The sequence below is a fragment of the Sphaerodactylus townsendi genome, linkage group LG11 (genome assembly GCF_021028975.2).
Source record: "Sphaerodactylus townsendi isolate TG3544 linkage group LG11, MPM_Stown_v2.3, whole genome shotgun sequence".
Taxonomy (NCBI): domain Eukaryota; kingdom Metazoa; phylum Chordata; class Lepidosauria; order Squamata; family Sphaerodactylidae; genus Sphaerodactylus; species Sphaerodactylus townsendi.
This window is the reverse complement of record NC_059435.1, coordinates 20,618,121-20,633,731: the sequence shown is the minus strand read 5'-3', so window position 1 is coordinate 20,633,731 and position 15,611 is coordinate 20,618,121. Positions and strand designations below refer to the sequence as shown.

At 43.5% G+C, this 15,611-nt stretch overlaps 1 protein-coding gene across 4 annotated transcripts; it reads right to left on the bottom strand.

Moving 5' to 3' along the window:
* Positions 1 to 7,960: 7,960 nt before the first annotated feature.
* FANCF (FA complementation group F) lies at positions 7,961 to 13,202 on the bottom strand. Of its 4 annotated transcripts, none has more exons than XM_048511924.1 (2): positions 12,734 to 13,202; positions 7,961 to 12,264 (listed from the first exon to the last, which is right to left on the bottom strand). In XM_048511924.1, the coding sequence occupies exon 2, from the start codon at positions 12,177 to 12,179 to the stop codon at positions 11,175 to 11,177; it is 1,005 nt and encodes a 334-aa protein (XP_048367881.1). In that variant the 5' UTR covers positions 12,180 to 12,264; positions 12,734 to 13,202; the 3' UTR covers positions 7,961 to 11,174. The 4 variants fall into 4 exon arrangements, with proteins under 4 accessions (XP_048367881.1, XP_048367878.1, XP_048367880.1 ...); XM_048511921.1 differs by having other exon boundaries at positions 12,781 to 13,202; XM_048511923.1 differs by having other exon boundaries at positions 13,040 to 13,202.
* Between the last annotated feature and the right edge of the window lie 2,409 nt (positions 13,203 to 15,611).

Sequence of the window (15,611 nt, the reverse complement as noted above, 5' to 3'; positions counted from 1 at the left end):
TGCAGCTAAAACAGCAATCACCCTGACCTGGATGGCCCAGGTTAGCTCAGTCTCATCAGATCTCAGAAGCTAAATAGGGTTAGCACTTGGATGGGAAACCACCAAGAAAATCTAGGGTTGCTATGCAGAGGCAGGCAATGCAAACCACCTCTGTATGTCTCTGCCTTTCAAAATGCTGCAGGTTGCTATAAATTGGCTTTAACTTCACATCACTTTCCACCAAAGCAAAAGTCAGATCTATTATAACCTCTATTCTCCTGTCTACTAACCAGTCAGAGCACTGCCAGCAGTCTCTCTCCTATATCTCTCCTTCGGTCCCCTCCTGATGCATGTGGTGTTTGAGGCAAGATTTTATTACCATAAGGATATTATAGTATGTAAAAAAGTTTTGGGGAAATTTTCTGAAGTATATAGAGAAACGAATTAGTGAAAAGTGGACAATCTGAGTATAAATAATGAAGTTTATTAATGGGTACGGAATTAATAGAAGATAAAAGGGTAAACAGAACTCTGGGACCAAATGTACAAAAATGATGATTAGAGCTGCACATGCAGTGATAGCATTGGGCTGGAAAGATAATAAGAAATGGACAATCTCAAAACGGTTGGAATATGTATGGGAACGAATACAGTTAGAAATTTTTGAGATGATGGCAAAAAATATGCCATGGCAAGAGAAATTAAGAGATATTACAAAGATATGGACAGTGTTTGTGACCTGGATGAGAGAAGCCGGATTTAATGAAGAATTCTGGAAGAAGACAATATGAAGAATGGATCTTCTGCTGCTTGCTTGAACAACAGAGAAAAAGAAGAGGGGGAGGGAGGGAAAAAAGGGGGGAAATGTATAGTTAGAAAAATGTATGGCATGTAACAGTTATATAAACATTCTATACAATAAAAAATTAAAAAAGGATATTATAATATGTATATTAGCTGACCAACTATGCCTATACTATGATGTCATGAATGTATAAAATCTGATGCATAAAATCTGAAACAAGTGGAAGACAGATGCATTTCCTCAAATATCTTTCCTCAGTGCTAAACTTTGGAATTGGCCTCTGAAGTTGTTTGGAAGTATGTTCAGGATAGGTGAAAAGGAAGTGCTTGCTTAATCATTAACTTGATGACAACTAGCTTAGGCGGCTTAGGTTTGTTCGTAAACGCCCTAGACAAATTAATGGAGGCTTAGTGTCTATCATAGATGTAATCCCCAAGATGACTCCACTATGCAGATCGAAAAATATGCAGAATTGGGCCACATTGGGATAAGGGAAATGTTTCTAAAAACTTGCGAGAATCACAGGTTTGGGGAGGGAAGAGTAAAAATTTAAAGCAAATGGGGGCTTAAGACATCTCTTTTCAGAGATGTGACCCCAAAGTGCAAACAATTTTGGATGAAAATTGTTAAAGGGAATGCATCGTCTGGAGGAAAGTACATTGTTGTAGGAATCAGTGACCTGTGGGATGGGATTTTCCCTCCCCTACAAGTCCTTGCATGTCCCCTTATCATTACTCATAATAACTAAAGGTAGTCTTTATGTACATAGGCTATATACCTGAGTGCCAAATGCTGGGGTATGACCATCACCTTCAGGTACTCTTGTTTTCCTAGAAGCCGTTTTTATGTTCTAAATTCTTAATCTAGTCACCCAACAATTTAATAATTCATTAAAGTTTCATAAATTATTCTCCCACTACCTTTCAATATGATAGTATGGTTATTTATGGACATTACTTTCATTTATAACAGAACATTATTTTCAGCATTTGCAGACGTGTAACAGGAAATGCAAAACGATTGACTGCAAAGGGATATGGATAGATACTTTCATTGGAAGCCCTGCAGTTTCCAGAATTCAACGGCATCTGCAACTTGCGCCACCTAGTGGCTGTTTTTTTATAGGGAAGAAAAGAAAACGAACAATGCATAAATGGATGTATTTGCTGTAAAACAAGCGAACATCCTGGAAATCTTCTGAATAGTAACAAAGTTTTTTTTTAAGTGAAACAGTTTCTCCCCAGGTTAAAAGAGCAGACTCGGACGGTCCACTACACAGGATGGAATCCTGCAGCACTCTGCTAGCCAGAGGTTATAGCAGAAGACATATCCCCAACCCATTTGTTTAAAATCTCTCCACCAGGAATAGAGTTGTATTATCCATAAGACTGACTAGACTAAAGCCTAGGAGCCCTGCAAAGGCTAGGAGCCCACCAGGTTTTTTCATAAGTAACACACACACACACACACACACACACACACTCTACTTTAATGCCATATTGTTTCACTGGTTCTTTTTTTGTCAATATCTTTATTACAATACTCAGTCGAGAGTAATAAAAGGTGGGAGATGCTTCGTTTCAGTTTGCGTCTGCTCCTTCACTTATTTTAGTCCACTTCTATGAAATTTTTATTGTTTTAAACTTCTCCACTTGCCTGTGGAATGTTATCGAATTCCTACAACCCCTTTTTGTGCAGCCATATGCTGAATAAGCAGTTACTATGGAAAAAAAATGAGAAGTTGCAGGGCACACTGAGGAGTGTTTGGGGTCAATGGTGTGTGTGTAGCGACAGCAGACCAAGAGCATGCTACCATCAGGGTTGTGACATCACGCCGTCTGCTAGTACACCTTCATGAGTAATACAGTCTAGTTGTGACCTGAAAGCCTAGGAACCTAGTCATAGGTTGGTACAGTCCTGAACAGGAAGTACCAAAAACATCCCCCCCCCCAAAAAAAGAATAAGCCTCCATAACAATACCACCTCAGTAAAGAAATCTAGAAGAATACTATGGTCAACAGTATCAAAAGCCACTAATATATCCAAAAGAACCGCACGGAACGGTCTTCCCCTGCATTTCTAGGTGCAGGAATGTGCCTCATGCAGCCCCAACCCCAAAGCTAGGTTGGGCGCCAGGCTGGAAAAAAAAGAACATAGGTCAGGGGGGTCTTCAAGAGGCAGCGTGTGAGCTATTGGTAGGGTTGTTAGCTCTGAGTGGGGAAATATCAGCATCTACCCTGTGCAGCCTCTCTAGGAGTTCTGTTTCTCCTAGACTTTATGTGGGTTTGTCAGCTCCAGCTTGGAAAATTCCCAGAGATTTGGGAGTGGTTCCTGAGGAGGACAGAGGGAAGAGCGCTCAGTGGGGATCTGATGCCTTCAAGACTGCCCTTTGAAGCTGCCATTTTGATTCTGGAAGAACTCCAGAATGGCATAACATAAAGCCTGCGCTCCAAATCCCTCTGGAAGAATTGAACTCTGCAGACTGGATATCAGCCGTAATTTTGGAACCTGCATATCCTCTTCAGTCTATACTTGCTTGGCTGCGGGGGTCAAACAGGTTTTCCCATTGGATTGTATATGAATCTTACTCCTTTACATTTACCCGATCTCCCCAATTTATTTAGATTACACTACTTGCTGGACAATCCTGATCCTTCTCTCTGTATGATAGTGGCAGACTATCTCCTGGAAATTACTAAATGCCAGTAGATTTCCCTCCACTTAACATTTATTTCCTGTACTGTATATGTTTTTTATTATTGCTGTACTGCTGTCTATGCCAATAAAGGCTTGCTGCTGGATTGTGGTATCTGTGAGAAAAAGGATTTTAGCTTCTGCAACATAACTTGGTAAAGCGAAGTGTCTTTTAAGTTGCTTGTCTAGGTCACGTAGCTATTGTTCAAGTAGTTGGAACTGTGCCTATGGGTGCATTTGGTAAAATACACTGTGTTCATTTTTCTTTCCTTGCCTCTTAGTGTACCACTCTTAAAACCCACTGTCTGTTTCATTCTTGAGCTGAACGATTAGGAACATGGAGTCTGAGGGAATTTTGCTATTTCTAGTTTTTGCCTAAACATGCATCTCACGCCAGCCAGGAGCACTGCTGCCTTAATCAATTAAAGTAGCCGCCCAAATGCTGAAGACCTTCCTGGCTATTTACCTGAAAGAAAGGCTAGGTTCCCCTCTACCCAAGAACGCAATAAAAGAAATAGGGGTCATCTTTAATTCACATGCAAACGATAAGCGTGGACAATTGTGAAGTGTCATATCTAAACTTTTTTAAGGGGTAGAAGTCATCTTATAGGCTGTACAATCCTGAGGAAAGGGGAATCGCCCTCTGGAGCTGACACACTCCTGCACCAGTGTGGATACCCACTCCACTGGCAAAAGGGGCAAATGCACCTGCGGAAGGGGAACTTAGCTGGGTGGCTAGGAAGGCACCGTGCAGGTCTGCAGCACCCGATCTGGAAGCCCCCACTCATTTCCAGGCACTAGCAGGCCTGGGGCATTCTGCGGCCAACTAGGGGTGGAGCTGACTCTGGTCAGTTTCTTCTCGGTCTTTGCTCACCAGTACACCAGAGGTGGGGATTTCAGCTTATGCCACCGTTTTCCAGGTTTTCAAACAGAAGAGTTCACAGTTGTGCATGTCAGGTTGCAATGTACAAGCCACGTGCTGGCCACAGGACAGAACCAAGCTGATTCCCACCTCCAGAGACCCTGCCCCAAAGCCCCATGACTAAAATGGAGATCATGTGGCAACTAGAGGCATTCTTTCCTAGATCTAAATCACAGGCACAGAATCCTTAATCTGGCACAGAAGGGGATTGTGGCTGATAGATACTATCACTTGTCACACAAAAATGCACAAGATCAAATAGCCACTGACAAGACTTACATTTGAAACCAGTTCACTTTGCCCTGCCTGCTGAAAGCTTCCTGTCGTACATTATTCTTAGTTTGTGGATTATGAAGCTTGTACAAATGTTTCCAACTGAGCTCTTGGGCCTGATCAAACAAACAGCAGAAAATGGGCACATAATGGCATGCTGGAAGCTGGCTGAGTCATCATATCATAGAACTGCAGAGCTGGAAGGACCCTGAAGGTTGACTGAGGTTGCAGACGCTTGGGGCTACAAAACAAACATTCAGAACTACCATTGTAGTGAAGTCTTCCAGTGACTAAGTTACTTCATAATGTTAGCAGGGAAACACAGATTGGAAGAACCCCCGTCTAAACTTCCTGTTCCTAGGAACATAGCACATCAGAGGAATAATATATTGTTTATTAATGTTATTTGTAGTCTCCCTTTCTCTCTAGGGTTCAAGGCAGGTTACAAAGTATAGGTCAATACAGTCAACAGGATGGTACAGGCAACAGATGATGTGATAGGACTGTAGAAGTCCAGAATCAGTGAGAAAAATAAGCAGACGTGAAGCAGAACATAAATAGTCATCCTAAAAGTACCCAACTATGTCTCTAACACACTCCTACCAGAAACCGGTGAATGTCCCCTGACCAACAGGTTCTGCTTTGGAGCACTGAGCCTTTGGCTCAAGATAAGGATCTCCTCCAAACAAAAATGGGAAAAAGATAATTTTCTAGAAGAAGAAAAAATAGAATAATGGACAGCATGAAGAAGTTAAAGATTGAAAAATACGTGGAACTAGAAAGAAAGGTTTTACTTAAATGGAATAGAACCCCAATACAACTAGCCTATATGATTAAAGGACTAAGCCCAAAATGTTGGCATTGCGGAGAAAAAGGAGCATATTATATACATATGTGGATAGAATGCAAAGTAGTGAAAAAGTTTTGGGAGAATATTTTGAAATATGTAGAACTATTGGTAAAAGTAAACATTGATGTAAATAAAGATTTATTAATTGTGGGGATAATAGCTAGGGATATCAGGAGTTGAATAGAAGTTTTGGGAAACCAATGTATAAAAGAAATATCGATGATTTCAGGAGCAGCACACTTGCCCAGTGTTGAAAAGGTTGGGCTGGAAAGATAATAAAAAATGGACAGTTTCAAAATGGTTGGAATATATTTGGGAACAAATACAGTTAGAGATGTTTGAGAGACTGACAAAAACATTTTATGGAAAGAAAAAATAGAAGATATCATGAAGATATGGACAGTGTATGAAAAATGGATCAAAGAAGTCGGATTTAACAAAGAGCTATGGAATAAGAGAATAAGAATGAATCTCCTACTGCTTGCATGAAATAACCAATAGAAAGAAGGGGGGAGGGGAGAGAAAATGGAAAAAATGCATAGATGGAATAAAGATATTAAATGTAATAAATGCACAAATACTCTATACAATAAAAATTATATATATATAAAAAAAGATAAGGATCTCCTGACAGGGCCCAGGTTGATGAATCTACCCAGCCCAGGATGATTACTCCAGTAGCTGGATGAAAACAGCTGTCCAAAAAGCCACCTCAATTGATCATTCTTCCTCTTGTCTTGCCTTTTCTGAGATACGGTTTAACATTCAAATTAAAAAAGCAGAGACTATGGGATATTACTACAGCTGATCTTTGGTTTTGTCGCACACTGCTGGCTCTCTGGCCTTTTTTTCGTATAAACTATGTGACTCCTTTTTTCCGTGGAAATTATTTGAAGTCCCTGACTGTTTTTCATTGTCGTAGGCTGTTTACAAAAGAATGTATTCCCATCAGAAAACCTTCACGGTAGGGTTACAGGTGTTCCGTACTCTCTCAGACTCTGTCCCTGTAATTCCTAGGACATTGAAACCGGCTTGGAGGGGAACAGTTAAAAGGGAGGAGTCAGCAGGAAGGAGTGGGCTGTTTGGAGTGAGAGGAAAGGTGGAGCAAGTCAACAGTGCAGAAGAGGGAGAACAAAAAGACCTTCAGGGTGAGGCAGAATGAGAAGCCTCAGAGGGAAAGGTTGTGCGGAAGACTGGCGAGGAGGGCTAGTGGCAGAGTCAGCTGCCTAAACTGTGGTTCAAGAAATTAGGAGCTTTGCAACGCTTCCTAAGACCGGGAGTGAGGACGGAAAATCAATGCCTGTGAAGGGATTGGTGGGTTGGAACCAGCCCCAGAAGCAGGGCCCAAGAGGCAAGGCATCACTTTGTGGAGAATTCGGGTAGTAGAACTGTAGGTGGTGCCCGGCCCCTCCTAAATCTGCCAAAGCCCCTGGGTTGGGTGGAGCGTGCTCAGACTTTTAACCACTACACAACATCTTTGCTTCATGTAAGCCCTTGCTCTGGTTCATGCCTTACAATAGTGGCGAACTTATGGCACTCCAGATATTCATGGACTACAATTCCCATCAGCTTCTGCCAGCACAGCCAATTGGCCTTGCTGGCAGGGGCTGATGGGAATTGTAGTCCATGAACATCTGGAGTGCCATAGGTTCATCACCACGGTCTTAGAATCTGTGGCAGCTAAATCATGTAAACTCTAGTGTTCCCCAATACCTTCTGTAAACTCTTCAACATTAAAAAAAACCTCAGTGTTCGTATCCCCTCATTTGCAGTATTCTCAGCTATTATTCTGTTTTATAGGCAGCAATACCAACTGAACTGCCTGAAAAGAATCGGCTATATGAAAAATGAAGATCTGTTGGTTGAAAGGACAAAGAACATCAATGTCCTCCTGGAAGAGGTTGGAGAGACAGTTTAAACTGCCTTTACCACAGCCTACAAGAAATTATGCTTTTTTTAAAATAAAAAAATTAGTTGGGAACTATCTTCTTTATATGAAATGCCACACAATTCATAGAGTAGAAGACTCATATTTGTCACCTGCAATTTTTTAGACATCAAGTCCTACACAGATTATGAATGCATTGCATATAAATATACAAGTTAGTGAAAATCATTTGTCTTGCAACATATGTCAGGTTGGTGGTTTGTACTAAAAATACTCATATTTTCTTTATAATTATGTAAAAATGCTTCTCAGGTAGGATTTTTCAAAATTAACTTACAGAAAACATCTGTTATAGTTTAATAAACAAGAGATCTCACTGATCTCACAAAAGAAAATGTAAGCAAGATGCAATTCAGTAAAGTCACAAAAACTAATTAAGCTGCTGGTAACTTAGTGAGAAATACATGTACCTAGTGAAAAGTGCTTCTCACTCAGAAAACATCATCAACAATCTTCATATGTTTTATGTTTTATTTCGTATTCTTTGTCAAGCCAATCTGCAAAAATAAGTATAAAACCAAAAATATATAAATATGATTATATCGTGTTACAACTATAAATTTATAAATGCTCTTCCATGAAAACTTACTATATTATATCAATAGCCTGAAATAAACAGATATTTCAAATGCAGGCTCTTCTTCTGTAAAAGTAAAAATGTGCAATCAATATATCAAGACAACTACCTTTATTAGGCATATTAAAATAGGCTCCAAAGCATTACAGACATTTCTGAAGTACAAATCAAAAGTACATTCAAAACACAGAAAGATAAACTGTATCTAGCATTGGATGTTACTTAGAAAATTCTGTCACTTGTAAAAGAAATTTTGCTTCTTTTTCCAAGATGTGACTTTAAAGTCTTTAGATAACTAAGAGTATACATATCCCTTCGTGTAATCCTTAGAATCAAATTTTTTGACTTTGGACTTTGAATGATCTCTGCTTTGATTGACTTGTTGACAGGATTGGAAAACAGCCAGAGATTGTAATACCTGATATTGGAAATAATTCAAAATCACCATACCTTTTTAGGAAACGGCGGAGAAACTCACCAGCCGTCCCACCAATTATAAGAGTGCAGAGAAAGTCCCCATAATCATCACCATTGTTCCCAGCATCCCCTCTGAACCTACAGAGCGTAAAGACAAACTAAGCGGGGTAGGTGTATATTATTATTATTATTAATTAATTAATGGTTCCACTAATTTCTGCATGTTCTAATGAGGTATGCATCCTTTGTTCCTGTACGTTTTAATTTGGGGTTAAACAAGGTTGCCCTGTGGATTCTATCAGGATTTTTGACTTTGGACTTTGAATGATCTCTGCTTTGATTGACTTGTTGACAGGACTGGAAAACAGCCAGAGATTGTAATACCTGATATTGGAAATAATTCAAAATCACCATGCCTTTTTAGGAAACGGCGGAGAAACTCACCAGCCGTCCCACCAATTATAAGAGTGCAGAGAAAGTCCCCATAATCATCACCATTGTTCCCGGCGTCCCCTCTGAACCTACAGAGCGTAAAGACAAACTAAGCGGGGTAGGTGTATATTATTATTATTATTAATCAATTAATGGTTCCACTAATTTCTGCATGTTCTAATGAGGTATGCATCCTTTGTTCCTGTTCGTTTTAATTTGGGGTTAAACAAGGTTGCCCTGTGGATTCTATCAGGATTTTTGATTTTGGACTTTGAATGATCTCTGCTTTGATTGACTTGTTAACAGGACTGGAAAACAGCCAGAGATTGTAATACCTGATATTGGAAATAATTCAAATCACCATGCCTTTTTAGGAAACGGCGGAGAAACTCACCAGCCGTCCCACCAATTATAAGAGTGCAGAGAAAGTCCCCATAATCATCACCATTGTTCCCGGCGTCCCCTCCGAACCTACAGAGCGTAAAGACAAACTAAGCGGGGTTTGACCTCACACAGTACATTTTATTTAACCACTTAAATTTCCTTCTCTATCTTATTTTTAATAAATGAAACAGCAGAGTCGTTCCCAGCGAAAAGGAAGTGCAAGATCCTAGACCCTTCCTCTCCCCGCAAGCAATGCCTGAGAGAACTGTGATTGGCCCAAGGTCACCCAGCAGGCTTCATGTGTAGGAGTGAGGAAACAAGCTTAGTTCACCAGTTAAGAGTCTGCCGCTTGTGTGTAGCAGAGGAGAATCAAACCTGGTTCTCCAGTTTACAGTCCTCTGCTCGTCACAACTTTGCCCTGCTGAACACGTGAACCCATGAAGCTGCCTCTGTGCGCATCTCCCAACTCCCAAAGGGACACCAGACGTGTGTTTTTGTGTATTGAGTGTCATCAGTTCGCTTCTGACCATGGATTGCACATTCCTTTGCTTTTTGGATAAGACACCACACACAATGCCTGTGTACATTTCCTACTGAGTACAAACTTGGCTGGGAGCAGCTGCCAATCCCCACTGTCTGGCACATGCTCTTGTATAACACATTTCACTGACTGTTATCATTAGATACCTTTTTTAGTTTCTTTTCTTTTTGCCGTCAAGGAAGGTTTTCAAGGCACAGGGCATAGGGAGGTGGTCTGCCATTGCCCTGGACTTCCTTGGTGTTCTCTCATTCAAATACTAGCCAGCGTCAGATCTGAGATAGCGCCACTGACCCAAGGTCACCCAGCAAGTTTCTATGGCAAAGTGAGAATTCGAATCTGGGTTTCCCAGAGCCTAGTGTGTCACCTTAACCACTACATCATGTTGGTGCTTCTGTTAGATACTGATACCCCGCTTTTTCCCACAACTGAGACCCTGATGTAGCCCAAGGAGTCCCTGTCTTCGGAACCACCTGGCCGGCTTCCCTGGGACTTGCATCAGCAGAAGAGGATTTGCTCATTTCCTCCAGCTGCAGCCCAAAATGATTACTGAAATGTTCTTCCTAAGGGGCAGAACAGAATGAGGGGGGATTTGGGGATCCACAGAGGGAAAGGCGACTGGCAAGAAGGTGCTTTCCCTTTCCACCAGGGGAAATGTTCCACAGAACTTAGCTCCTGTATGTGCCAGGAGCTGAAATAACTCGGAATCATTTGCCTATTCAAACTAATAGACTACATTTATTGTAGGAAATCAATTTCTAAATGGGGTGGAGCATATATAGTTCCTTAATCTATTCTAACTAACTAGGATACAGTGGGACACAGGACCTGTGTCTTGCCCTCATGGCTGCAAGGTGGAGAAGTCAGCATGCATGAGAGCCGAGGTGTGAGAAGAAGACACTCCAGGTGTTAGGCAAGCTAAGGAATGATGCAGCTTAGCTACTTGAGGTACTGGCTAGTTAAAAATAGGACTAACAATGTGGCCTAGCCCAATTTTCACCAAAGTCCCTCAGATTATTAAAGAAGTACTTGCCGTTACTGAATACGGAAGTTGTTCCATTTGATTTTAAGACCACAAATTCCCTGAACTTGAAAAAGATGTTTTCATCTCCAGGCGTTTTGACTTTTTTTATCAGACCCTCATAGCAGACCACTACAGGCTAGAGAAAAATTGGATCAACAACATGGCCTGACCCAACTTTCACAGAAGTTTCTCAGATTATCAAAGAAGTACACACTGTTACTGAAGTTGTGCCATTTGATTTTAAGACTGCAAACTCTCTGAATTGGAGAAAGATGTTTTCATCTCTAGACATTTCAATGTTTTTTAAAAATCAGACTCTTGCAGCAAAACTCTAAACAGCCCGTTTGTTATCTGAGTCTGTCGCCTTCACGTCCACCATTAGGTCTGTCCACACGCTCAAGCCTCGAACTTCGAAGTCCCCATCTTGGGCTTTCAGTTGATTCAGTTTGGTCTCTATTGCGCTGCGAAGAGGCTCTGGTTCTTGGAGAAGGCAGAAGACTCGTTCCCGCATCTCCTGCCAGGGCACTTGGTCCTCTCCCAAGTCACTGACTTTCCATACACCTTGTAGCCAGTCGTAATTTAAGCAGTTTCCCCAGGAGGCTAAGAGGTTGAAGTAATGGGGGCGTAGCTCAGGGTAGCGGCTGCACAATGAAGCCACCCACGGGGAAGGCAGGAGGCGGCAAAAAGCAGAGAGGCTGCCTGGGTCCCCCATCAGCAGCCAATGGAGCAGTGGGGCTGTTGTCTCAGCTTCTCTGGGGGGCTCCAGCAAGGCTGCCGCCACCACCCTGTAGAGCATGAGCCCCTGGGGCAGCTGGTCCAGGAGTGCAGAAGAGAAAGAGATACCACCTATTGCTTCTTCCTCTTGCAGCCGCGACAACAGCAGCTGAGCCTGGGCCTTGAGCTGTGGAGGCACCTGGTGCTCAGCGCAGGCCTCAGGAGGTGGCACCAAATGCAGGCCGAGAAGCTGAAAGGCAGCCCTGCGCCTGGCCAGAAGGACGAAAGAGTTTTTGTCCTGGCCTCCCGGGAGCAAGAGGCTGCGCAAAAGGCGCTGATAGGTGGCGGAGGGCAGCGCCCGGTTCTCCAGCAGGGCCAAGCCCAGCAGCTCTGGGCAGCGCCGCATATGGCCCAGGCTGAATCGATGGCCCCGGCACAGGCGTCTCTCAACAGCGGTCCTGAGACCCGGCTGGAAGTGGAGGCGGGTGCTGAGCTGCTGGAAAAAGTGGCTCCAGTCCAAAGCCAGCTGCAGGGTCTCCACATCCCAGCCTTGCACCAGACCTGAGCGGGACTCGACTAAAAGGTCGGGCACCTGCTCCACCTGAGAAAGCAGAATCTCCATCCCAGCAACAGCAAAGAACACTGAACACTCCTGCCTGCCTTTGGCGCCTCCGGTTTGACCAATGGCGAAGTCCTCCTTTTTCAGCCTACAAGAAATACACAAATTAACCTTAGAATAATTACAAGGGGGGACTGCGAGACTGACAAAGAAGTTGAAATCTCACATTTCCACCTCCCCTTGCCCAATCGCTTACCCAACAGTCATGGACTCGCCTGATAGCGTGACTGACTGGCTCACACAGGGCCAGGAAAATAAACCCAGCCTCCCTCTCTTATGTCTCCCAGCCTGCTGAGGGTCAGGCACCCTGGTGAGATTGGTGGTGGCTCCTCTTCCCCCCACTTCCAGCCCTACCCCAGAAAGCAGGGGGAGGGCAGCGGCTCTCTCTCTGCCTGCTCCTCCTTCCCCACTGATCCCCAGCGCTCCTGCGGAAGTGGCCCTGATCCACGTTCTCCTTCTGACCCCCCCCCCCCCGCTTTCTGTGGCCAGAAGCACACTAGGCAAACATGCCAACCACACGAGGCCCATCACAAACCATAAAAAGGTCCATTACTCACTAGCTGCAGGGCACTAGGACCTGGGGGTGGGGGAATCAAACGCTGACCTTGTCCAAGTCGGCCTGGGGGACAGACGCAGCAAACCGGCATGGAGAAGACCTCGAGGGAAGGAATTGGGGCGCGGGGAACGACCGTTGCTTGCTTCCTATAGCCTCACGGGAGACATCCTGAAAGGCCAGCGGGGGGCGGGGCGAGTTTCAGCTCCAACTGCCTTAAAAGGGGGGGGGGCTGAAAATAAATTGATTATGGGGGGGGGGGTCCATTTCCCAGGCCCTGGCAAAGATGCCCCTTCTTCTTATCCGTCACCTTCTGGCGGGGGAAAACCCACCGATGTCGCTCCGCCTCTGACTGCCCTTTTCCCGCTCCGGGGACGGAGGCGACCAGGTCCGAGGCTCCGCTGTCGCTGAAGAGGCGGCGGGAACTACAAACCGCCCCAAGGCCCGGCCCACAGCGGAGCTAGGCCAACGGCCGTAGAGACCGAGGGGGCGGAGCAACAGAAGGGGCGGGGCTACGTCGCTCGCTTGCTTTGCGGAAGGGAAGCGTGCAAGAGGAAGGGAGGAAGCCGGCGTCCTGGCGGGAGGCGAGGCCGGACGGGATTGGGGGCGGGGCTTCTACCTGTCTCCATGGCAGCCCAGGCTGGGCGGAGGCCTGATTTCTAGCAGAGACCAAAAGCACGCGCTGCCTTTGATTGGGACCCCACATCAAAATCATGCTGCCAGAGTCAGACAGTGTTTTGCAGAGACCTGGTGGTTTCTGCAAAATTATATAAGCGGGAAGGGAGAAGCTCTGACATGTTGTTCACGCACCTGCACATTCATCTTCATAAAAACTGTGGCCCCTGGAATGTGGAGAATATCTTCTGCTTGGAGTGTGCAAACAGTCCACAGTTTCTAGCCTAAAATATAATGTGGCACATGCACATCAGAGGCCCTGTTTCTCACCAGCTGCAGCGGTGATTTTAAATGGATCCTCATGAATTCATATGATTTTTGCGTTGTATTGGAAGTACTAGCACCATCGGGACAGAAGGCAGGCAATGGCAAGCCACCCTTGATGGCAAAAACCAACAAATCCCTAACTACTATTGACAATGCACTCTTCTCTGATTGTGTCGTTTGTGTTTTTGAGTTTATGTGTTTTCAGTAATTGCTTAAATATTTGTTATAGATTTGTTTGAAATGCTGTTTTAATGTCTTGGTGTTTTAATGCCAAAATGTTGTTATGCCTTGAGGTTGAGCACCACCTTGGAGACCTTATTTGAGTGGAAAGGTAGCATAAAATGTTTCAAATAAATAAATAAATAATATGTTACTATATCAATTTTGAAACATTAATCAAGCATATCACAGACTATCTCGTAAAGTCCGTTAAACAGAAACCTCCATACAGCACTAGAGGTGCCCCCTGGTTTGACAAAGAGTGCCATGAATTAAACAAACTAATTCGTGCATCTTACCAACAATTCAAGAGATTTAGAAATCCTGTGTCGTGCAATCAGCTAGTTCAATATAAAACTACTCTTCATTCTTTAATGAAAGAGAAACAGGTCCAGTATGCGCAGAATCAGTGGGATCGCTTATATCAAGCTGTAATCTCCAATGACTCAAGACAGTTTTGGGCCTTGACAAACAGACTTGACTCCAAATAAAATGAGGGCGTTTTCTTCTATTCTCCCTGAGGTTTGGATAGATCTTCATTTTGAAGGTTGTTCCAAAAGGAAGAGACTAGTAACATTTAATCATCCATCACACCATCATTAGTATCTTTTATCTTCCAAATGGCCTCCCTGTTACAACTCTAGGGAAATCATGGATCTCGAATAACTGAATTGAAACCCCGTGAAAGCCTCTGGCCCAGATATAATTCTCCCCAGAGATACTGAAGGCGCATATAGAGTGAGGTGGGCACTTGCTTTTTCGGCCAATTCTATTCACTCCAAATCAAGTGACTCAGGCCTCATTCCTAAAGCCTTTGGCTATCTGCAGTCATTGTACCTAGTTCCCATAGTAAAGGTGCACCCATCGGATCCTGCCAACTTCCTACCACTATTAGTTTGACATCAGTCATTGGGTAATATTATATGCTAAAGACACTCTCTAGTGCCCAAACGTCACAGGCTCTGGATGATTCGTCATCAGAACATCATTGGCCCAGAATAAAATAGGGCTTCTAACGAGGGGGAAATCCACGTTAGACCATGCTATGCTTCTTACGCATTTGGTTAATAAATACTCCAAAAGTCCTAAGAAGCAAGCACTTTATGCGCTGCCTTCATTGATTTGAAGGCAGCTTCTTGGATACAGTCTCTAGAGAAGGCGTCTAGTGGAATAAATTGGCTAAGCTACAAAGGAATAGACAATAAACTTCTTTTTCTAATCAGGGCAACTTCTTTATACTCAACACACAAACTGCAGAGTTAAGTGCCTTCGCGCGAAAGGTCTTCATGACTGATTCTATTTCTACCTTTAAAGGAAAGTGGAGGCAAGGCTGTGTGTTAGCAATTCAACCCTTTTCAATTTCATTTTTTGGTGAGCACCTCTCCATCCGGAGCCTTATTGGAAATTAACAACCATGCCCCCCTAAATTAGGCTCAAGGCATATTCCAATACTTCTATATGCTGATGAGTACCATGGTCCCCTTCTATCTCGCTTTCTAAAAGAAGTTGGACTTAGTCGACTGCTGGAATAGATGTGGGCAGTACTGTACAGATAAATCGGATTAGTCTGAATCAATTATCAAAAGCACCAAGATTTTGATCTTTGCCAAACAACATACAAAGAAACATAACTGGCGATTGAATAATGTGCCAGTGGAGCAGGTTAACCAATACAAATATCTTGGAATTACATTTTCTTATAACCTCTCGGCTGGTTTACC